Below are 26,522 nucleotides of genomic sequence, written 5' to 3' on the forward strand. Positions count from 1 at the left end.
AGAATCAACAGTTAGCATGAAAAATATAGTTTACATGTCAAATGAACCTAAAAAGTCTTTTTGCGGATGTCAAACAGAAACATGAATCAAGCAAAAGTACGACATTTCATGGGATAGATTGACAAAAACATCGGGCAATATTAGACGGTTGTTTCATGAACAAAAGAAGACAAATCTAAATTCACCTTGCAGTGCCTTAAAAACAACATTCAATAGTTTCAAACAAAAATGAAATATAGATGCATTGGTCGAAATAAATAAATAAATGAACAAATGAATAAATAAATAAATAAGTAAATAAATACATAAATTAATTAATCAATTAATAAAATAAATAATGAAATAATAATAAAATAAATAAACGTTTCTCTAAAATAGCTATTGTGACATTGGTCTTTTTTGAAACGGATTTTATAATATTATATTTGTATATATATTCACATTAAATGCTTTTACTTATAAAAACCTAATTTCTTTAAAATGTACGGGGGTTATCCAAACATTCGTGTACTTTCTTTGTTGCGTAGAATATATTTGATATATATTTATTTGAAATTCTTACACCGCGTAGAAAAATAAATAACAAATAAACAGAAGAAAACTCATGTTAGTAGCCTTTTATATTACAACAATATTTAATTTTACATAAAAACATGCCGGCGACAGCGGCGCACTCCAAACAGTTATTGACGTCAACGTCATAATAACGTATACAACTTGTGCTTCAACGTTACACAGGCAATTTTCTAATTTCTGAGTGTCCGTCATTTTCCCGTTGTAAACAATATTGGCGTCGGCGTTTCTAGCGATTTCAACAAAAATTAACGGAAATGACGTCCATTTAAAGAATTACTTAAATGACATCATAGAATAAACATGCGATGTTTAGCGGATTTTCTATGTTTATTATTATTTCTTAAGCAAAAAAAAAATGACTAACTGCGATTTTCTACAAGTGCGCCGGGTGCCTTGTATGTGCTTATTTAAAAGCAATATAAAGTCATTATTTATTGACGCAAATAACTGTTTCATGATTATATTATACAATGTATGCTTATAAAATTTCATTACAATACACGTTGACGTTCAAGAGATATTTAAAAAGTCCACGAAGTTTTGGATAACCCCTCGTATGTTAGCGTATTGAAATAGGAAAAATGTTTTATTCAGAAAGACAGGTCAACAAAATTTGTAAATAGTTGTTCAACTGTGTCCGTGCGTGATTTTTAATGGATAAACTAGACACGATCTCAATTGTAATGATAATCTGGGTGTAGTCGTATTTTATGTTATCTTTCAATTTTTTGTCATTCTTATTTTTTATATCATTATGTTATATCCGTATACCGCGTCAGCCTTCAAATCATCATTAAACGCATGAATTACCTCTAATAAATGTATGTGACGGGTGTGTATATACTGATGTTTGCTCACAATCTATTGACTTGACTTATTCAAGATATAATGATTGTAAACTAGCTTTTGAGAAAGATCCGTAAAGAAATGGTAACCTTTTATTTTTGTTTTATATATTCAATCTCCGTATCGCTTGATCAATGCAGTAGTTTTGAATTTGCTCCAAAATTGCCGGGAATATGCCCAATCCGATGTGCTTGGACATTTAGCGGGAATTCGATCTTTTGGCTATCCCTGTATGTCGATGCCTTTACACGGGGTTTAGAAATAATAAACAACAAGATAATGCCTGCTATTTCTTAGGATGGATGTCAAGTACAGAATAAAAATATTCTAATATAGTAACTTTGGTTTGTCATGACAGTTGCGTGAGCAATAATAACGATGCATTGATCAAAATAAATAAATAGATAAATAAATAAATAAAAATTTTTTTGATTAATTGATTAATTAATTAAAGACGTCTCTAAAAATATCAATTGTGACGTTAGTCTTTTTTTAACATAAAAAACAGCATTACATATATATTTTATCATTGAATGTATTTGCTTATTGAAAAGAGAAATGAAATCCAAGTTTCATATGAGGCGTAATAAGATGTGGTATGGAAATAAGTCAAGCGTTTTCGTCAGAAAAAAAGGTCAACAAAACTTGTAAAAAGTTGTTTAATGTCCTTGGCGTTATTTTTATGGGGTAAACTAGACATCTCAATCTCAATTGTGATGATTTACTAAGTTTAGCTTGTATTTTTTATGTATTGTCTGTCTCTTTTAATTACGAATTTGTGATCATATTTCTTTTATTCATTTAGTTAAAATCGTATGACTTACTCTACATACCACAAGAGTCCTAAAATCCTCATTAAATGCATGGATTGACTCTGATAAATACATGTATATGTCACGGGTATGTATATACTTATATTTATCAAATGGTTTTTTGACTTTAATGACTGTAAAATATTTTTATCTTTTAAAACGTAACTATGGTTTTTTATGGTTTTCATTCATTGAATACTTCCCTCCCTTGTTTCTTTATTCCGTTCTTTTTTGTTTGTTTTATTCTTATCTATTTCATTCTCTAACTCTTTTTAATGTATAATAATAATAATAATAATAATAATAATATAAATGAATAATAATAATAATAGTTATAATAATAATAAAAAAAATTATAAAGATAATAAGAATGAAAAAATATAAAATAAAATAAAAAATATAATAAAATGAAAATTTGATAAAGAAAATGAAAGAAAAAATATATTTAAATATAAACGATAACGTTTCAATATTTTTCACTATTAATGTGGTATAATTCAAAGATATTTCAGTCTCCTATCTTCTTCGCATTCTTAGCGATTTGATGTTTTATAGAATTCCAGTTCAAATACAATTGGAAGAATTAAATGAAAATAGTTGGTACTATCCTGATGACAGTATTTCTCTTGCTGTTGTTATATTTAAGTGAAATGAATAATTATTTTATTTCATATATTAATTACATTTCAATCAAATATATAAAACCCTCATTTAACAATATACCAGTTTTAAGTGCGTGTTGTTTCGGATGTAAGAATTCATAAACATTGTTTATATAAAGCAACAGTTTCTTTGATTATTATCCTGTTAGTTACATAACCATAATAGATGAATACATTTAATGCAGAACAACATCAAAATAGACCACATGACAAACAGATGACTCCACAAAACATTATTGAAATAATTCTACTTGTTTTGAAAACATATTTTTTATCACATATTGTTTATTATGATATATTAGAAGTTTCAGTGTCAAATTTGACACTATGTATCTGATAATCGACTATATACAATGCCTCAAGGATATAATTTTTTAACTAATACGAAACATTTTAAATGGAAAAGGAACTTACTTAACATGATGAAGCATTTCGTTATTATACGGAATCTACCCGGCTGGGTCAAAGGTCCGAGACGTTTTAATTTATGACTAAAGCGAGCACACAATCCAGTTAATTATACTGCTTGCAAGGAACACAGATAGAAAACTTTATTTAAACTCAAGGTAATGAAATACAACATGCGGTTATGCGAAATAAATATACGTGTTAATTAAACCTTAAAAAGTCCGACAGCAGGCAGAAAAATAAAAGCAAAACAAAAAGAAAGCATAAAAAAGAAGAAAATCCAACAATTACTTTAACAATTGATATGAAAAATTATTACATTACTATGATTAACTATTTTATCAATGTAATTGAGTATATGAAAATCTTAGATTTATCCTTTAAAGGGATACTTAGGCAAAATAATAACAAAAATATTAAATTGATCTTGTGTAATCAAATCACGTTAAAATGCCATTTCTTAAAGTCCCAGCATGAATTTCTGTATTAATTCTACATATCTTGGGTTTGAAGTGTAAATATATCTATGTATGTTGAACGAAATCTAGACGCCAACAGAATCACCGAATACTTTTAAAACAAGTCATGTGACTTGAACAAAAAAAAATACAATAACAGATATTGTGAATATTGTATGATTGAAACAAGTCTAAGTCATTCATTTTGGCATGTCTTTAACGTTTTCAGAGTTCACTGTGACAACTATTGTGAAATCTTATCGCTCTAACCTGACCAACGCGGGTCAAGTTAGGAAACTACAATTTGATTCTTTATATGGAGAAAAGTTTTGTTCCTTTGACTGCCTAGTGTATTCATTTTGAGGATATTTACAGAATAATGAATGGAAAATTCAAAACTAAGAAATGAAAATTTTGCCTGTGTCTCCCTTTAATCTATTTTTACTTTTTCCTTCTTGAAACAATAGATAGAGGACCATAGGGATGAAGATTATGCGATGCCATTTACTATCCTTTTTAATAAAAAATAGTTTGTTTTATTAGCGGAAATAGTAAAAAATTAATTGTTCTTAGTTAGAAATAAACTCTCTGCATCCTGTTTTATCGAATTTATAGAAAAAATAATTTGATACATGTATGTGGAAATGACACATAATTGGGATGATGCACCTTATTCTTTGTTTCCAAGATAATCATTATTTGGCTATTGTCGACATTGATAGTAAAAACAATGATAACTCAAAAAGTAAACATGCGTCCATTAACGTATTCTATGATAGTAACATGTTCCTTAAAATGAAACGGGTAGGGTTCCCATGCTTAAGACCTGATACAAATTCTTCAAAACTACTTTTTACATTTTTTGGGGGGTTGGAAACAGAGAAACAATCAATTTGACAAGTAGACTGTTCCTGTCTGTAACAAGTTTTTTTTATAATTGCACACTTTAGAAAAATATTTTAAGAAAAGAAAGCAGATTCAAATTCAAGTAATAGTTTACATGTTATCTTTGAAAAATGACTTTATGTAAAATTGTTAGCACGACTATACTAGTCTATTAGAATATGTTTCGAACTAATATCTGTTAACTTTTGAAAGAATAGCATTATATGTTTTAGTAAGTGGGCGTTATTTTATAAAACTATTTTAACCTGATGTTTATGTTCAAATTGCCATGCTTTTATAAATGATATAAAATAACTCTTACGAAGATAATTGATATTTTTACTGTGGCATACAAATGTATTTATAAATAACATAAACCTAGTACGTATATTGTCAGTCGTTGTAAATGCGAGATATTTAAATGTTTTGAATGTTCAATATTGTACCATGAAGTATCATGCAGAAATCTCAGATATATTCAACAGTTTGCTCATACAAATACGGTACAATTTCACTGAAAAAAGTAATTGTGATTGTTAAAAATGTTAAAAGTAATAGGTCAAAATTATCTTCCACCTCAAGATAATATAAAAAAACTTTTAACCATTTGAATATAATTGAATATTAAATAAAAAAACATATATAAATTATATGTTTTGTATTGATAGTGTTTAGCACTGGGACTTCTTAAAACCTTTAAATGTATAAATAATATTTGTTTGCATGGACCGAACTCTTCAACAAAATAGCAAGGTAAGTTCATTTTTGTATTTTGATAATTTGATATTTACTTCTAAGGTATCTCTACACCTGACACGCTTGTAAAGTGTTACTGTTTCAATAAGTTCCTAGAGAGGGATGTCCTAATCTGAATACATCAAACATTTTATTTAATTTGACCCTAACTCATTTTAAACGCTTATGATAAATAAGTTAAAGAATTATATATTAACTAAAAAAATGAAAAAAAAGAGAAAAAAGGAACATAAAGAAAATAGCATTGGTTGTGAAATAATTTGTCATAAAGGTAGAGGTGTGTAATACAAATGTATTTTGACTTCTTTACAATATTCAGTCACTAAAATTGTACTTATTGCCAAATCGAAAAAGAAGCAAATAATGACTCAGCTTTGTTGCCAAATCATGTCTGTTTGGAAACTATAACAAGAAAAAAACTAAAGCTTTTGATAATATGAATAGAAAAAAACATTTTTTTAAACAGCATGGATTTTAAGAATAGGTAAAATATTTGTATAATTCTATTTTTTTTGTATTCGGAATGTACGATATAGTTCACATCCCTCGCACCTTTAAAATCTATATATTATGAATAATCTATATATATGAATATAACTTGACCCAAAGAGTTTCAGTAATAAATACAAAAAAAATGGTTAAATCGTTTTGAATATATGTTTACTTTATTTCCTCCATAGTGGAAATAGAAATTTTAAAACAAAGGGACGTTTGGTAAACTGAATCCTAACCGCCATACGGACTTTACCGAGAATATAACTGTAGCGCCACCTTTTTGGGTGTCACATATTATTACACCAGAAGTCGCGTCGTATTTATGCTTGCTGCATTCGGCTTTCGGCTATTCGTATTTCTACCTTATGACATTTGTCATTCAAGCTGAGTAAATAGACCAAAATACAAACAGTTGCAGGTTAAGTTTTTGAATTAATATACCAGATCAACAAATGAATAATAATTGATTGTTAAATAACGATATCAACATACAATTAAGCAAGACGCACACAGCAGAAAGCAGAATGTGCATGTAAGAAAGCAACATGTAAAAGTCAGAATGCAAGATGTACAAGTCAGAATGCAAGATGTACAAGTTGGAAAGCACGATGTAACGTAATAAAGCAAGATATATTTTTTGCGTTAATACCCTGCCATATGATTGCGCGAGTGGTTGAATTCTTCTTTAAAGTTACAAGTGGCTAGTTATATTACTTATGGATACAAATATACATATTTTTACATAGAAGAATACCGGGTCCACTTGAGGTACGTAATTAAAGGGCCAGTAATCAAATATATTTATTTGTTGCTGTCATGAATTTTAACTAGACGGGATCCAGCTAGTATACTATCGAAATTCACGCGGGTCAAATGCATCTTCTAGATCTAGAAACTCTTGTAAACAAATATGAACACATATTTTATACCTTTAATGAAATATATGAAAATTAAAACTAGCAGGTTTGAATATCAAAGATAATTCTTACGTGACTTGTTGTTGGAGGAGCATCCCTCTGCACTTCTTGAGGAAAAAATTAACAAATCTTTTACCTGATTGCTCGGTTCTTCCTTCTTTAGGACTTCGGACAGGTTCCAATGTTTTCTACATCATTCTGTCTTATTTTGTTTTGTGTCCCTATAACCGTCTCATTTTCTAATTTATAATTTTATTTCACTGACAAAATATATAATTACAATACGCTGAAAAGAAAGCTACTTTCTTGCTCATAAAGAAGGGGACAAAAAGACCCTTAACGTCGAGAATCACGTCTGCTTTAACTCCAACTGTCTATCGTTCCAAAACCTTACTACGACTATTAGGAACAAATGTTTGATTTTGAAAGTACATTTGTGTAATGGATTGAATAAGCTGATCTTTATCCTTAATAATATTTTCTTCCTAATTGTCTTTCTTCAGACATCGTAAATCAACTATTACACCCCCTGCTTATTCATTTTTCATCCGCACCACTGCGCTCACTATCTTGCACTCTGTAATATACATAACGAAATTTTCTATGCCAGTACTAGTAAACGCCAACGCTCGCAACCATCAGCACTTAGAATGGTCCCTCCTAATTAATTAACTCATGGATGTTACTAGGTGTCACGTGCATTCCAATGCAGGGCCGTTGCGTAACGTTGGTGTCGACGTTTCAGTTTTCGTTATATCATGCAACTAAATTCCTTTTCCGGTTATCAATTTGCTTACTTTTTGATAAAATGAAAATATCTCCACAATGTCAATGTTTTGATTGAATCTACACAAAAAGCTACTAGGAACGTTTCTTCTCAAACTTTGTAAATAGCCCTTGTAGGTACATATAAAATAAATTGTAATTACACACAAGATCGTCTTCTTATATCGTAATATGTAACTATGTGATCTTATTTCTTTCAGACTACATAAGATGGTTGTACCATTTCATGTTCGTGTTATGTTTGCAGGTATGTAACGTTTTCTATTTCTTTTGAATCAATTTTTAAAAGTTCTTGCGAGGCTGTGTAGATTCGTTCAATAAATATTTCCACAGGAGGCCCTGATTTGTTACCATAAACATTTTCACAGTGCAAGTTTGATACACTAAATCTAATATATTGAACTTTTTATGTTCAAGAAAGTGTACAAATACATGAAATTCACTTTTATTTTTAAACTAATGTTATAACATTCTTTCAAACGGACATCTTATGTTACTTCGGAGCGAAAAGAAAATTGTATGTGTTGACTGTAGGGTCGAATTAAGAACACCCGGCAGTGCAATTCGATGTAAAAAGATATTACTGTTGTATCAGTTAAACTATGTTAAAACTATTTTATGTTAAGATAAGTGTATTTCTTGCATATCAGACAGGATTATCTACCGGTGCTAGAAAACCCTGTCTTACACCCCCATGTAATACAAGTCGTGTGCTTTAAATGACGTCATTGCTGCGCGCCTTTTACATGTTTTATGAATGAATTGCGTTCTTAGGATGACGTCAATTAACCGTCATGAATGAAGTTGTACGTTCATACGCTACTATTTAAGAAAAAAGTGCGTAATGAGAATAAAAAGAAAAAAATCAAACACCGGCTGTCGGTACAGACGGGAATATCTAGCTCTCGGTAACTTTTTAGCGGAAACTCGGCAGAGACTCGTTATCGCCGTAAACAGTCACCTTGAGCTAGATATCCCTGTCTGTACCGGCAGCCGGTGTAAGATTCTTATATCATGTATATTCTTACACCTAGCGTTTCTTGTCATTTTAGGTAAGATATATACATGTATTAAGAAGATATTTTCTAATATAATTTTGTATTTTCAATATCTAAATGAGTCATGAAAACTGATTTGCAGCTTAAATTATCGTACACGTTTGCTTATCTGAGGTTCAATTATATTCCTCCAACAAACGATCAATGCATGTTTTATATGATTCAATCAAACTAATGTTGTTGTTTTTTTTCATACGTTATATAACTGTATTGACGCTCAAACACCAATTTCGAAATGATCGTTCTTCGTTTATTTAGACACTGATATTAGGCTTTTTCTATTATTATGAGCATATTAATAGAGACTATTTGATGGAAGTTATCATCATTTAAGTTTTTTTGGCTTTCCAGTCCACCATGCGAAAAATAAATGTATTTGTACAAGTAATATAATTAAAGAAGATAAAAATGTATATCAGACTGTAAAAGATACATTTTTGTCGACAACTGCACATGTTTAAATTAAAGTGGTCCATAACGGAAGGTCTGTATTAACCTGTACTGATAGTATTCACATACATGACACAAACTTTTGGAAGAATTATATATGGATATTGTTGGTAAATGTGAGATACACCATCCAATAACATGTAAACAAGACATGACAATTTGTTCATTTAGGTCTCACTTTTGTGGGGCGTCCGTGGTCGAGTGGTTAAGGTCGTTGACTTCAAACCACTTGCCCCTCACCGCTGTCGGTTCGAATCCCGACAGGGACTTTGGATTCTTTCAAGTGAGGAAGCTATCCAGCTAGCTTACGGAAAGTCGGTGGTTCTACTCAGGTGCCCGTTCATGCCTGAAATAATGCACGGAAGGGAACCTGAGGTCTTCCTCCAACAGTAAAGCTGGAACGTCGCCAAATGACCTATACTGTGTCGATGTGACGTAATTCCAATCAAACAAACAAACACTTTTGTACATACATGTATATTAATACATTTTAATAAAGTTATAAAAGAAATACGTGTACAATGTACCAAACCTCTCCAAAAGAGTTATAAGAGACTAAGAATATGATCATCAGTAACAAAACAAACATTTCAAACAGTCAAAAGCGGAAATATGTGGCAGCAATAAAACTTATGCTTCACATATAAAACAAACGCATCCTAAATAATATTCAAAGTTTGACTATGATACATGTTCATAGTGTAAAATAGCCTTATATAATAACTTGCGCCTCATAAGCAGGCTTTGGCAGAATATTTTACAATATTTTCATTTGATAGCAAATATATGTTGTGTTTTTTTTTCATTATCACTATACATTAAAATCTGTCATTGGTTTTGCATATGTCGATATAAAGCGTCTCTCTTATTTACGAATAAAGTGGACATTGCAGCTCTTCTTGTGGTTTGAACAAAATATACGGTCACCGTGGTTCTACTCAGATTCCCGTTCGTGCCTGAAATAATGCACGGATCGAAGGACACCTGGGGTCTTCCTCCAACAGTAAAGCTGGAACATATACTGTATCGGTATGACGTAAATACTTAAGAAACAAACAAACAGACAAAAAATATATTTTTATCATATAAATGCTCATTTTCATAGAAAGTATCTCAATAAACTTGATAAAACTTATTTCAAAATATCATGGGATTTCCCAGCTATTCCAGTGATACCAACAAATTTTAAAGCTACAGCTTTGAAAAATAAGTCCAACAGATTGACTTATCTATTGTGAACAGTAGTGCACCGTTAACTAAAAAATATTATTAAAAGTTTGTCACGGGGCGGGGTGATGAGTAAGCTTTGAAAAACATGCATTGCCTAGCCCCGGATAAAATCTTGTGTAGACCAATCCACTTTAAGTAACATGTCTCTTTATTTCGTCATTCATTTTATCATTGCAGAACAGAATAGTTCATTTACTAGGTAGGATGAGGGATTACATTTATTCACCAGAAATGAATACTAGAAGCGTTTGACCACCTTTAAATGATACTGTTATGCTTTAAATTAATTTTATAATTTTAGTGTTTGCTGTTATTCAATCGACAACAGGACAGGACCCGCCAACCTGGAACACAGGAACATCATTCACTAAGACGTCTTCAGATTGTACAGAAATCACCGACTTATCTGCAACGTCAGAGACTGGCGACACTGTTTTATACTCGTTAGTTTTTATTTTATTGAAGATTGTTTACAAATTAAGCCGGTGCTAGGGTGCGTGGGCGAGGTTACATCTTTTGCTTTTTTTCACCACGGACAGACTCTGTTTAAACGAGTCTGCAATCTTTGCCTTTTGTACTAATGTTCACTTTACTCTCGAGATATTTCTCTATTTCCATTTTTTTAATCACACTTTGAACCTTGCACTTTCTATTTGTTTATGACAAAAAGGCAAAAGATTCATGTAGATATTGTTAAATTTTCTTGATGCATATAGGCTGTGACTAATATTTCATATTGGACATTTATTAAGTGAATGTCAAGTGTTTCCTTCCTCAGCATGTTTTTACCATTTTAACTTTGCACATCCAGTTATGAATAAGGTAATTATTGATAAGTCAATATTATTTAACTAAATGCTCATTACCAATTAAATTAAATGTTAATACACGGCTACTGTATCTCAATTGTTTTATTCAACTGGCATTATTTGGAAACGAAAGTCCTTCCAGTTTTACGAAACAACTTTTTTTAACAATGTAAATGTCGCTAAGCATGGATGAAAAAACATGTTATTGAACAATGCTCATTATTAAAAAAAATTAAAGATTAATTGAATAACAAAGTATATTTATACATACCGGTATGCCATGGCACTTTTGTTTGGTTGGTTGTTCAACTTTTGTTGTTCTTTTCTTCATTTTTGTCGTTTAAATAATGGAACGACAATGTGTAATTATATGTTTCTTTTTGTTGTATTACCTTAACAGTGTAGAGTCTCAAACCCCGAATGCCGGATTTACTATTGGTGCGAACTTTGCTTCTGATCCAATTCTTACGTGTGCGGCGGGTTCCGTATCCCAATCTTCGTATGTTGTTGTTGTAAGGTATGTAATTGTTATCAAATTACAGAAATTCGCAACATCCCTGTATGAAATTCAACTAAAGTTTAGCGAATATATTTTCTGCGATATGCAGTGTACGCGAATATAGCAAAAATTAGATCCTTTCGGAAAAAAAAACCTGATACACGGTGTTGTGTGTGTTTCTAAAACTCTTGTGTTTGTTTTTTTTTCTTACACTCATACATAGGAAACAGTTCTCTTTATAGCAACCCTAAATACCTTTAGAACGTTCGATTTTGATTCTTTGTACATGGTTTTGGCTTTTTATACACATAATTAAATCACACTATTACAAAATAACGGTCTGGAAAATGCGAGGTAAAAATATTTAACACAACGTTTATTTAACCGAGACAAATCTTATCCAAAGGGCAACAACATTTTTGTAACAATTTTCGGCTATCAATATTCACTGTTTATACATTGCATATTTTACAGAGCAAAGTATCAGTCAGATCAGGGACAATCAGATTTAACCATAACTATCACATTCACAGATCAATCACCTGGTAAATACTTAAAATACTTTATTCTTCAAAAATTCGTTTTAAGAATGGGTTATATTATGTATGAGATATGTCCTAGATAAACATCTTTGTAAAAGGTAGTAACGGTTACAAATATTATACTATAAATCTGATTTTTCTATTTTCCCTCGTGAATTTTTTTTTTTCCACAGTATCGCGCAAATAATTCTTTTGTAAATTTATTGGAGGAACCCTAAAGAAAAAAGTGTTGGTGTTTGCCCCCCCCAATCAGGGGCATGATTTTGAGCCCCCAATGCATCCCCCATGTTTTTTATTGACCCAGTATGGTTGGTTTTTGGAAGCCCACTGAAAATGATTTAATAAATTCATTTTAATTGTTTCGCAAATGAGCTTAATGAATATTTAAACCAAATTTTTAAAATTTTGACAATTAGGTTTTCAAAAAAAGTTCAAAAAAACTTAAAAATTTGAAAATTTTTAAAATACCCTTTGGTCAGTTAAAATTTGGTTTTGTTGTTTTAATTTACAATTTAATTTTTGTTTATTTGTTTTTTATATTAAAAGTGTTTGTGTTTTCCTTACTGATATCATATATTTGAGTTTGTTTCCTATAAGATATTTTTGCGTTTTTTATTGTTGTGTTTTGCTTATTATGAGATATTTTTACGTTTGTTTCTTATTTTATAATAATACATTTATGTTTGTTGCTTATTATACGATATTTGTGTTTATTGCTTATAATAAGATATATTTGTGTTTGTGTTTTATGGTAAGATTGTTGTGTTTGTTGGTTAATATAATACATTTGAGTTTGTTTTTAAAAGATACTTATGTTTGATTTTGCTTATTATGAGATATAAGTTTGTGTTTGTTGCTTGTAATAAGATATTTTGTGTTTGTTGCTAAATATATTTGAGTTTGTTTTTTATAAGATATCTGTGTTTGTTGCTAATTGTGATATGTTTGTCTTTGTTACTTATTATAAGTCACTTGTGTTTGTAATTTATAACGAGATTTTTTTATTTTTTTATTATTGAATACTAGCGACAGGACAAATGGGAAAACTGGACCCCTTTTCTTAGATAAAACGGCGTAATGGTGTTTCTGTCCAATTTGTCAGCAACTTGAAACGTTTGACCGTTAAAAAGTACCTACGGGAAAAATATTAAATTTAATGTTTAGAGTATTTTTCTTTTATAAAAGTTGTAATTCTTTTTTAAAAAATTTACATTTTTACAAATAAAACTTAGGGTTGTTGGTTTTTTTTCATCAAAATGGGTTTTTTTAAAATTTTAAAAAATTTGATATATTAAAAATATTTAAAAATCGGCCCGAATAGAATTGTGTGTATACGTCTTTTAACAGATCATTACTTAACATGCTGCTTTAGCAACTGTATGGGTTTTTCTGTTTTTAAAGTGAGATTTTTGGGGCAATATGTCGGAAAATTTTAAGGATTTTAATATCAAAACAAAAAGTAGAAAAACTGATAGGGTGCAAAGGGGGTACGTCTTGTCTGAAAAGGGAATTACTTACATCAAAGGTGGGGGAAAAAGTTATTATTAAAAATGGGGGAACTGTATTTGCCCGGTTTAAAATAAAGAAACGGAAAAATACAAGAATTTTAGCTAATACTTACATGTCATCATTTTAATTTCCAAAAAATAGAATCGGGGGAAAGCAATTTAAAACTCAACTGAGAAAACAAAGAGATGAATTAAAAAGATTTAATCAACAAAACATATAAAATTCATCTAAAATTTCAATGTTCAAGTCAATTAAACTACATGATGGAAGGTTTGCGATTTCCCCAATTTTAAAATGTCCGTTCATACAAAAAAGTTTTAAAATTTAAAATTTTATTATATACATTTAATTTTTTAATTAAGAAACCGATCAAAGGATTTTTAAAAAGTATGTAACCCCATATGAATATTTAAAAATTATATTTTATATTTAAAAATTTTAATTGAGTTTAAAATTTGTGTTTTAAACATATTTTTTTATGTTATAAATTTGCACACATTAATGAAAACGAATTAATTTTTCAGCCCTTTAACCCATTTTTTTAATTTTTTGTCGAAAACCGGGCATTTCCCTTCGGGACCCCATTTTGCCAAATTTGTAAAAAAGTACCCCTTTGACATGCAAAAAGGGCACTTTTGCTGGAAAAAAGCAGCAAAAGAACACCAATTTATTTTGAATATCATTCTATGAAAAATTGGGAGGCGGTGTAAAAGCAAGTATATAGCACTTAAAAATTTTACTAGTTTTTCTTTTTTTTTTTTTTAGTTTTTTTAAATTTCCCCATCTCCCCGTAGGTTCGCAATTTTTTGCGATGGGGAAGGACCCGTGTAGTGCAAAGGGGGACGTTTAGTGTGCACCGGATTTTTATCGATCTCATTTTTAATTCAAGGGAAACAGGTTTTAAAACACTGAAAGTAAAAAAAATTTTAACTGTCCCCCGGGTATATATGTTTTTACCTGTATTGTAAGGAAACAAACAAACCAATAGAAAAAAAACCCAATGAACATTCAGATTTTTTAACCGACTCATGTGCCAAAAGAAATCATTATCGTATCCAATCATATCAATTTAGTCCATAATATCTTTAGAATCTGTTTATATTTACGTGGTTAATAATATTTTATATTATTGTTATCAATAAGTGTATGATTGATATTAATTTAAATACGTGTATATAATCATTTAGATAAGGTACTTTTATAAATAGTGTACAGCTGGTGTATGTTTAGTTAATGTAAGTGGATATATATCATTTACGTGTATAATGCGTTTATCAAATAATTAAACCCTATGACACATTTCCCCGGTTAAGGCATTGAAACAGTATATACAAGTCAATTCTTAGGACACGAAAATCCATCTTCTAGCAAAGAATATATTCATCGCAATGTATGATTACTCAAACCAAACGTCTGCTACCATAAACAGCAATATGTTAACGTCAGCAAACTCGATTTTCCGTTGAAGATACAATAAAGATGCATCATCCTGTATATAAAAACAATTCATAATCATGTAAAAGCAATGTCATATACAAACTTGCTGAGGTTGTGCCAATGACATGAAGTATATTCATGCTCATCATTTCCGAGTTTCAGAATGTATTATCATATTCTAGTTTTAGAATGTATCACTATATTGTTCTTGAAGTAACAGTTAAGTTCTGTCAAAATGTTGGGGGAAAAGAAGTCAAGTGGCCATTATACATTGTTAAGAACAATACTGATCCTACTTACCTTTGTGTTATATATAGTAACTTTATAAAAGATGCATTTACACTTGTTTCGTGTTTACTTTACAGAGCCAACCAGGATAATAATGTTCCGACAGATATAACATTGACTATCACTGTAACAGGCCTTTCAGGTAAATAAAAATTAAAAATAATTATGAACTTTGTAATGTATAGGAACAAACTGTTTTTGATGCAAGGTAATAAATGGAATTTTACTGTAAGAGTGAATTAGTTCTTGATAGTAATGCTTTGGATATACTTTATTTATTTCCCATGCCTTACAAATGCTTCATTCTTACTAAAAAACACTTTCGGGCATATAATGCTCCGTCTAGCGGTGCTCTTGTTTGTACTCTGATTATAACATCAAATATTTAATTTCCTTTTCCCTTTTCTTGGTATTTGCCGAACAGTTATCCTTGTTGTAATTAAAACTATAGTTTGCCCCATTAAAAATGGAAACGAACTTTTGCCTAGTATGAATTAACAAAACGACATTGAATAAAAAAAAAACTTTTTTGTTAACTAAAAAATCACCCTCGAGATTTTTCAGGATTTTTCGTTCAAATGTCTACTTTTATTGTAAAAGGAAAGTTTAATTTCTCTACGGGAAGTCTCTGTTGTTAATTTTCCGTACCCATTGCCGAAGTACTCTTCATTTGAAGATGAACGGGAGAAAGCATGTGTCATGTTTTTAAAATGTACATGATGTTCTTGGATCGTTTCATGATTATTTTACAAAGCTGGATCTACAAGATGCAACAGTTTAATTGGAATGCATGATGGAACACTTTAAGAAATGTAAAATAAGCAACAAGAAAATCGAGTCACATTGAGTATATCTAGAAATTGAATAGAATCCCTATGAATTTCGAAATATGTCCTCGGGTGGCCATGATTCGTCACCCTTAGCATTTTACAATGCTTCTTTTTCTATATCTATTTTCTAATGCTCCAAGCATGCTATGTTGAAGAAATGTGGCAGATACATTAAATTTACTTATGTTAAATATATCCAATTGTTTTCTCTGTTAAGAACAATTTGTTGAGACTTTCTGACATACAAAGGAATGGTGTTGACTCTAGGACAGGGACGAATTTAGGGCACCCGACGATATCTCTATAAACGTCACGATAAATTCTGAAGATTTCTTCATTGCCAGTTTCTATCCAGTTCCGTAGATCCCATATTTTTACTTCAAAACTCCTGAATGACAGACTCCTACACTTAAGATGATCCATATTTTTTAAACTGTTAATCCGTCTCATTATTAAAACATTGTTCCATTTGTGGAGTTATCTGGGTTAGCAAATGAAATATGTAAATGAAACCCATCATAATTCAGTATGTTCAAAATCCATTATGCAAGAACGGCCCATCAATTTTAGTTGTCAACATCACAATGTTTACAAGAAAAGCATTGATGCAAAGCATCAAAGGGCGTCCAAGCAAGAAATGCAGCAAGTGAAGATGAACTAGTACACATATGATTACAAATATTCTTATAAACTACCAGAAATGTATACCACTTATGAATGAGCGGACGAAAGACATTGTTCATTATGAACTTTGATTGGCATGCTAGAGATTAGAATATTACTTGTTATTTCTTTAATTATGATCGTGGTTATTAATAGCAACGGATATACATGTATGCAATCATTTATAATCCATATGTGTAACGCATGATCAACACGTACCACACATTTGTCCCTTATTATGTACATGTTATCGCTATTAGCGAAGACCCCCTTAAGGTATCTGTTCACACTTTAAGTTAGTAAAAATATGACACTGGTTATATTACCATGTTGATCATGTTGAGCATAATTGTTTATTATACAATAATTGTAATATCTATTAATCTTAATTTAAAAAAAAATACAAATTTTATGAATATTGTTTTCTTTTATTCTTTTTTGTGTGTATGTGCTATTTTAATACTGAGTTTTTACTACTCTTTTTTATTAAAATTGTAAAATAAATTTTAAGAATTCAATTGTCATATTGACCGACGATTATAAGTCAAAGCTTAACTGGAAAAAGTCAGTAAATTATGGTTTATCTTTCAATATATAATATTGTTTATTCTTAAACCATGTACATGTACATTGTATTTTTCTTTATCATTTTTTAAATTATCGATCAATTGAATAATTCATAAAATCTAATTTGTAACTTTGAATAATTCCTCGGCATCTTTACTAAACACGGATAACAAATTGAATAATTAAATAAAATTGTTCAAAGTTGATAATGTCATTTTAATACCATAAAAATGTACCTTTTTCTCAATTATTGTACATATCACGGATTTATATTACATATAAATCCGTGTACATATTTATTGTTTTTATCTCATATAGATAAAATGAAACATGCTATTGTTGTTTTTTTTCTAATTGTAACGATATCAAACATCTACTCCAAAACCGGGAGAGACCGGACAATATAACGTGTGGTACTATTCGCCGGTCACTAGTAAATCCTGGTCAAAATAGACCGGGAGAGACCGGCATTTACCGATAGGAGTGATAAAAAGATATATCTATAAATAGGTTTTTGGAATATTTAGGTCATCAACTGATCATTCTAGGATACATGTACAACAATAACATACCATGACATGATAACCGACTGTGTACTACAAAATGATAAATAAAAAACCCCGAAGAGCGCGATTTATTGACGGAAAAGGTTATTTCATTTGTAAATGTTTGCATTGCGAAAATTCATTGTAACATATCGCGACATTTCATTCTTATTTAAAAATCAAGCACCCTCATACCGATCGGAATTTTCGGCTTTTATTATGACCGACTAAAAGGCTCGAGAAGTTGCTGTCGCCCTTTCACAAAATCTGATCTCATTCCATAAGAGCGCCGCGCTTCGGCGCGGACGCCAATAACTCTTGAAAATGGATTTATGTCGAAAAAAGACTTTTTTACGTCAACAACAATTTACCAGTTATATGACGTAACAAAAATGCCTCGCGCTTTTTATGGATATATTTTGTTGTGATTAATGCTTCCAAGGGATCACTTCGTTTCCGGATTTTTATTCTAGTTACCTCATTTCGTACAGATAATTTTAAGCGTTGAGATAAATTTGTCTTGATGGCATTTAAAAATAATTTTTGTATACCTTTACACATTCAATTCATATATCAACAATAAAATTTTTGATAATATTTAAATAATTTTAAATACACTTAATTAATGACATGAATCTATAACAGTACAATACTTCTTTCATTAATTCACATATAACCTTCGATCTGATTTTATGTTAAACTATTAAACTATTTTTATATATTACTCAGAAATGATTTCCCTACATATTATCTCGTTTTTTCAAGATTTCTGTTTATACTTCTCTTTTAGCTACACAATACGCGGAATTTTTTCTCCCGCAAAAAATATGCAATTGTTTTTTCACTGAATATTTTCAAATTTTATGAAGGTTAAAATAATCGAGGACGTCACTCGGTGTTTCTCTTTGACTCTATCTCCCCTTCATATTAACATAATATTTAACACTTTGAGTCTACAAAAAAAAGACTTATGTCCTTTATTGAACGCTCCAATTCAAACTTATTCTTAATAATATCAAATCAGTGCCAGTATTTCTGGACATTTTGTTGAATTGTGAGACGGAAAGTTAAACCTGTATTTACGAGCTTAAAGTGTATAGGCCTATGTTTGGTTGCTCAAACTAGAAAGCATGATATAATATTCTTATAATTTAAATTGTCCACGAACGCGAGTCTGTGTTCTCTCATTAGCGAGGGAGTTAGTTAAAGTAGACACTGTGGTTACAAGCAAACCTATGCTGAACATGTAGTGAATCAGTTCCCCTTTCTATATAAATTTATGAAAAAAAAAATACATGCCTCAGGTTTCTATATAAATTTATGAAAAAAAAAATACATGCCTCAGGGTTAACATGATATTATTTAAATTATTTTACTATTATATTTAAAAAAATGAATATTCAAATTTGATGGGACAGACTATAGTAAGTTCTTTTTAGTATTTTTATAATAACATCGAATATTCAATCTCCTTTTCTTGGTATTTGCCGAACAGTTATTCATGTTTTTTTATTGTTTAGCAGTTGATCATTTTTCCCTGATTTTACGTTTTAGGGTACTTCCCGGAAGCTGACCTCTTGCCGAATTCTCTCAAATTTAAGGGTCAGAATCACGATCAGGATCAAATAAAACAAAAAGATTTGTTGATTCTTTTTAATTTCTACCTATAATATGCACCTTTAACAGTTGATCCAAATATTGATCCTTAAATTAGTTCTTCTTATATTTACTTCTTTTTTTCCCTTTCTGTGTGTGTTTGTGTATTGTAATTCCCTTAATCCCGATAGGAATGTTTCTTTGCAAATTGGCCTTGTTTTCAATTTGTTTACATGCAACTTGATTATTAGCCAATTACGATCAAATTAAGCAATGAAATTAAAATCAGGATTATTTAATACTTATACATGTTATACAGAATCTTTAAGCAGACACGGGGCAGAACTATATTAAGTAAACCAAATAAATATTCGAACAGTGTTTACAACTACTGAGTATCTTTTTAAATAGTTGTTAATCGCGTAAAAATATGTGGTATGCACGAATAAGTAAAGCTGTACATTGCATTTTTTTCTATCCAAGCGCCGGTTTTTGTTGACCCGGATCCGGATAGCACAAAGGACGGACATAAAATCTACATGTGCGAAAATATTCAAAACGGAGATTCAGTTATGACACTAAATGCTAATGATGAGGATTCAGATGATAGTTCTTTAATTTTTAGCATGGAGGGTAGTGTAAGTGATGTTCATAATACACAATATACCAAATATACTTATTTGTGATATATTTTAATATATATATATATGGAATATTATGTTGTAGAAGCTTTTGGGGCTTTGTTACGAGCAGCGTTGAAAAATTGATATCTCGCGAGACCAAAGGTCGAGCGGGATAAAAAAATCCATGCGCAAATAGCAAAATGGATGACCTCAGAAACCTTCTACAATATAATAATTCTTTTATTATATACCTTCACGTTTTAAGACACGTTTTAATATACTTAACTTCTATTCTATAAGTTATTTCAGAAACCAAGAAATAAAATTCAAGAATGACGGATATATATTAAATAGTTCTTGTTCACGTTTTCAAATTCTATGTATTAAACAGCTAAGATGTCATGCACTTGAATATACGGTACCATATTCCTCTCTATACGGTACCGTATTCGTCTCTTATATAATGTGGATGTTTTTATCCGTTGAAGCGTATTCGCGCTAGAAGATTTGCGTTTATTTTAAGGAGAAACTTTATATGTATAAAATGAAAACGCACATGATCTTCTAGTAGCTAATAAAAAATGCACCAAAGACTAATACTTTCTGAACAAAAATAAATCTTTAAGCACCTCTCTTATTTGCAGAGTGACGATGTAAAGGCATTATTTGAAATAGTTGGTAACACCCTAAAAATAAAATCTACCGTGGCTGACAATACGTTTGACTATGAAAAGGAAGGCTCTGTAAAAAGCTATGCAATTGTTTTAAAGTAAGTTGAGCATTTTGTATTTATTAAACCGAATAAAAAGTATTTTATGTTCAAGATATACTATGCTCATATTTGATGTAATTGCTACACAGTCTCATGTTTTGACTTCACACAAAGTAGGTAATTCGTGTTCAAAACTCTACACACTATAGGTGGTCACAATATGAATATATAGTGTCGTTTTTCAGAAAAGAGCAACTTTACTTGTCCTGTAAAAGGGAACGAGACTACCAATACATAATTAATTCATTTTTTTATTCAAATTAGACATATTCAGTAAGGATTTCATAGGTTTTAATAAATTTCTTTGATTGAAATATTTTACTCAAAGATGAGCATAGTACATCTTTAATAAAGTTATTATTGCATTTGCAGATCTAGCATTGATCATAGATTTGGAGTGAAAGTCCTTAGATCCATACCTCGATCTTTTGAAATTGCACAATTTTATGCTTAATATAAAACTTCCACGAGGCGGAGGACATTTGTAACTCTGTTACAAATTCTTGTTGTAATGGAAATTACACTGGAAAACGTTTTTAGCGAAATGTAGGGCTAATTCATCATCAGAGGGAACTGGTTATGGCCTTATGTCCCACTGGGGATGAAGAGGAGAGGTGTGGTGAGTTGAGGGCTAATTAAAAATCATCGGGCTTAATTTGCTTTTAATTTTATTAATCTGCCTCCTTCATTTCAGAGTAACAGATGTATCAGGCCTTTCATCAACGTTAGAAACTAGTATTGAACTCGAAGATGACAATGAATTTGCTCCAGTTTTCACAAGTGCCTCTGAGGCTTCCATCTCAGAATCGTCTTCTCCAGGTCAGTTTTCAATGTTATCATATCGAGACTTTCGCTTTGTTCATCTAATACAGGGAAATATAGACACATAACTTTAAATATATTACATATATTAATGTACGATATTTTTGACGCTCTTTGTCGCTCTTTTTTGCTATTCATTATAAAACGCATAAATAAATAAAAGGTTAGTATGTATAGAATTAAACGCGTTGTTCATAAAGATCAAATTTTGAAGTACGGTAGACAAAAATAGCATTATTCAAACAGTCCCAATAAGCGTACTTTTCCAAAGCTTTAACATACGCAATTATTCTGCCCGGAAATGTTTTTTTTTAAATGAACAATTTTAAAAGTAAAAACATGTGGAATATTTTATAATTATCACACAAGCAAAGCGTGAAGTATTTGAAAATGTATCTATTTGAAAGTTATAAATGTTCACATTCTCCAAAATCATATGAACAAAAAAAATAAAGATACACATACCACACGTAGATGTGCTTGTTAAATGCAATAAAAATTACAACATAATGAAAATATATTTTAGGATTTTCACCACGGAAAAAACCTATCTTTCCAAAATCACGATCATTTAAATGCTAATTATCATTATTCGTGTGACCAAGTTTGTTTTGATCAACGTAAATAAATATTTTTCCTTTTGAATAATTGACAGGTGCAACAGTAATTAAATTAGTAGCATCCGACCAAGACGGTGATCCAGAATTCAATAAAGTATCTTATTCTTTAAGTGGTGATGGTAAGTGTTAAACATTATGTTATATTTCAATGCTTTTTGTTGATAAGAAGTAAAATATTTAATGTGAAAAAAATGAATGCAACAGACAGACAGACGGTGTTTTACTTTAATCCTAGCATAAGCCTTATTCTCGATTTTGTAGTGCAAGTTTATTCGTTGAAAAAGATAGCAAAAATACATTTAAATTACTTTTAAATTCATATTAGCGTGTTTATGCCTGAAATGCTGCAATAAGTTGTTCTTTACGTACATGTATTTAATAGTTTAATATGTAATAAGCTAGAATGTTCGGGTAATAAACAGTAACATGTAGGTATAAAATCATATAACAAAGTCAGCCAATATCTACGATGACTTTTAATCAGCTTGATACCCTAAATCGAGTTTGTGTCCAACGTCAAATCCAAACCGGTTTCATTTAGTGTAGGTATTGTGTTGCTTGCTACTAAACAACTGATACATGTTATAACAAATAAGCCAGGCTTATATACATACTTTTGCTGTTGCATGTCTGTCAGCCTGTCTGTCCTTCTGTCTGTTGAATTTATTAAAAAATTACTGGTGCAATTTCATATCAACTGTACAGAAGTTATCAGTATCAAGTTGAGTTGTGTATATCGTCAGCATTTTTGGTTCAATGATTTTCGTCATAGTTATGGCCCTTTAATTATTTTTATGTTTTCAAGTTGTGTCCGAACTACTTCTACATCTCTTATACTACTTATGAAATTTGAGTGAAACATTACAGAATTGATCGGTACCTCGAGTACTTGCGCATATTCAATCGGTTTCCCTGTTGATTGATTTTGGCTAATTATGGCCCTTAAATGAAAACAGTGCGTTTTGGCATGTTAAATGTTTTCTCTTGCTACACAATAACTTCAACATGATACAAAGTGAACAACTGTCTAATCCCCCCTCAATAGAACCAATAGAACAGATGAATTGGCTATAATCCGACGACACATGTGATCACTTATCACTCTTCTTGTTGTTTTCTTGTAACACGCACAATTCCTATACATGTATTTATATCTTTTCTCAGATGCATCATCATTTGAACTCAGTGGGTCCAGCAAAGACGAGATTATAGTTAAAGAAGGTGCAACATTTGATTACACGACAAAATCATCCTACACACTGACAGTAACAGCCTCGGATAGCGATCCAGATGAGTCTAAAACTTCTGACCAAGAACTAATTATCAAACTTTTAACAGGTAAATAATTATGATACAAATATGAATTCAAGAAACGTTACATGCACAGCTCCTGAATATAGATGTAGAAATATGATTAATTAGATAACAGCAATTGATAAATAGATAGTAAAATGAATTTAATTGTATATAATTAACTGTCTTTAAGGTTTATAATGAACTACTTGGGAAGCTGATAATAACTGAAAAATTATTCTTAAAAAAAACTAAGTGTTTATTGTTATATCTTTTTCATTTAGCGCCTTCCTTTACTTCACCAATAAATAATGACAAAATAGATGTTAATGAAGATAGTACAGACGGTTATTTAGTAAAAACACTAGAAGCTTCGGACGAAGACGGAGGTACACTTACATACACAATCGTTTCTCAGGTTTGTGTTTTACACATAAGGATATGCGAAAATTTCATAATTTGAAATGTTTAACATGTGTATATTCCGACAAGGCTCTATTCACTTTTCATATTCATCTTAATATCTAAGCAGTAATAAAAGACAGTTCAAAAGTGTAAGCTGGACAAATTCAATCAAGAAATGAAGGTTTAAGAGTAATATTTCGATTACGTTTTTTTCAGACATAATTTCGTAAAAGAAAAAAAACTTCCTAAATGTCTCTGTTAGCTTTCAAAGCTTCATGTCCTTACATGCTATAATTAAGTAATGATATTCTTCTATTTTATATTTGTTTATAAAATTGTAGTGAACTTTGTGTTATTTTATTATATTTATTCTGAGAAAATTTCAGATAAGTTTCAGTCCATAACAAAGTTTTTGGTTCTTCAAGATAGTGATATCATCTTTCATACAAAAAACCTACTATGCCAGCATTTTAACAGAAACAAACAATTATGTTAGCATATTTACAGAAACAAACCACTATATATTTTCTACAAACCAATCTGGCATTAGATGAATGAAACCAAACAAATATGACATCATGTATTCGGGAAATAAAACGCTATTTATTTCAAGTTTATCAATCATTTGTTGCTTTATGGCTATTTTTATATGAGTGATTTGGGTTGTTGTCGCCTTAGTTGTTGTTTTTACATGATACATATTCACCTCAGTTCAAAAGTTTTCTTTTTACTTTATAGCCACCACAGTTAAACAAATTCCTTTCTATTTATAACAGACTCCAGATGATCCAGTTATGTTTGCTGTGCAGAATAATGAGCTTAAAACGAAAGGCACATTTAACGTTGACGTTGCTGATGCTGTACAGTCATACACCCTTTCATTAAAGTAAATTATTGCAGTTTTTAAAATCAAATTGAATATGTAAATGTTTTCGTTATAATTTTTCACTTTGTTAAATCCTTTCACTGACCTAAAATTATGTTATCAATTTAATTTTCATGTGACAACTCTTTCCATTTCAAATTTTCAAATTGCACGAAAAGCATAAGATAATTCAGATATATGGCCAATGTTTAACGTTTTGAAAAAGATACGTAATAGTCTTAGAGAGAGAAAAAAGTTGCATTGCCTGTGGGGCTCTATAGACCTTTTAGGTTACAAACATTTTGAAAATGGTGTCATTTGTTTATATTGTAACAGGGTCTCATTATATTTTAACAGGGTTTCAGATGGCAACGATAAAACGGATGATAAAAATATTCAAGTCGTGATAAACATAAAAGACTCAAACACACAGACCCCTACGTTTAAGACAGGAGTGTCCTATGAAGCAAGTGTTAAAGAAACTGCAGAAATCGGTAAGAAATTATAAGAATTTTTTAATTAGTTTTTGATTATTCTCGTTTTCAAACCTTTTCCTTGCTGCCAAGAACTTTATTTACTTTTTTATATATTCAAGTATATAACTTGTATACAACCTCACAGTTTAGTTGATGTACTATCAAAAAGAACTTGGGAAATCGCCTGTTTGTTTAATTTGTTACATGACAGCTTTTAAAATTATTAATTTTATAACATATATTAACTTAATTAGAACAAAGTTGAGAAAAACTTTTATATCAATGTCTTAAGCCTGCTGACCGTAAAAGACTTATTCTTGTTATTCAGTTTGTACATTGTTTGGATCTTTTTTCAATATGATAATTGGTTTAGTCCAACTTTAAGAAAATACAGCGTGGTAAAGGTTACAAATATCAGAGACTACATAAGTCAATTGCCTCCTCATTATTCTAAGTTTTAGGCATTTTTGGGGGGATGTTGTTGTTTTTTTGTTTTGTTTGTACTACTGACACATAATTCGCTTTTTAATTCATTAATAGATTAAACAGATTTCTTTCTTTTCTTGATTCAGGTTTTAAAGTTCTCACTGTAACAGCCACTGATGACGACCTCACGGAAACTAACAACAAAGTTACTTATTCTCTTGGTATGTTACATGTTATATGATAACATTGCAGCTGTTTTAAACATATACGCTGGCCAAATTAAATTGTGATCAATGAAAATATTAATGATTGTTACACATTCTCCATGTAAATATGAAATAAAAATGTTTCGACTGCACACAAAGAAGATATGTTAGGTGTAACCGATATACACTAAAAAGAACATGAAGTAGCATTAAACAATCGGCAGTTATTTGTTTTTTGTTGTTACGTTTTAATTTCTTTTTTTTATCATTATTTTTTGTAAGAATGAACCAATTATCCTGACCCGTAATAGCAAATGCAGCTTCCCAAACTTAATTTGTACCTTGTCTTACTCAAATTAGACATATTCACAGATTTCAGTAAATGACTGC

General features: G+C 30.3%; 1 protein-coding gene across 1 annotated transcript in view; it reads left to right on the forward strand.

Moving 5' to 3' along the window:
- Positions 1–26,522, forward strand: part of LOC132734264 (cadherin EGF LAG seven-pass G-type receptor 2-like) — a 51,479-nt gene that overhangs the window by 13,859 nt on the left and 11,098 nt on the right. The window contains exons 2-15 of the mRNA XM_060720968.1: positions 7,802–7,848; positions 10,641–10,782; positions 11,549–11,665; positions 12,122–12,192; positions 15,350–15,565; positions 20,108–20,262; positions 20,892–21,016; positions 21,714–21,838; positions 22,497–22,580; positions 23,626–23,799; positions 24,039–24,172; positions 24,936–25,045; positions 25,382–25,518; positions 26,073–26,147. Of these exons, the coding sequence (XP_060576951.1) occupies positions 7,812–7,848; positions 10,641–10,782; positions 11,549–11,665; positions 12,122–12,192; positions 15,350–15,565; positions 20,108–20,262; positions 20,892–21,016; positions 21,714–21,838; positions 22,497–22,580; positions 23,626–23,799; positions 24,039–24,172; positions 24,936–25,045; positions 25,382–25,518; positions 26,073–26,147 (1,702 nt within the window). The 5' untranslated portion in view covers positions 7,802–7,811. The remainder of the gene's footprint in view (positions 1–7,801; positions 7,849–10,640; positions 10,783–11,548; positions 11,666–12,121; positions 12,193–15,349; positions 15,566–20,107; positions 20,263–20,891; positions 21,017–21,713; positions 21,839–22,496; positions 22,581–23,625; positions 23,800–24,038; positions 24,173–24,935; positions 25,046–25,381; positions 25,519–26,072; positions 26,148–26,522) is intronic.

The sequence above is a fragment of the Ruditapes philippinarum genome, unplaced genomic scaffold (genome assembly GCF_026571515.1).
Source record: "Ruditapes philippinarum isolate M1 unplaced genomic scaffold, ASM2657151v2 ctg5840_1_1_1_1, whole genome shotgun sequence".
In the NCBI taxonomy this organism is placed as follows: Eukaryota; Metazoa; Mollusca; class Bivalvia; order Venerida; family Veneridae; genus Ruditapes; species Ruditapes philippinarum.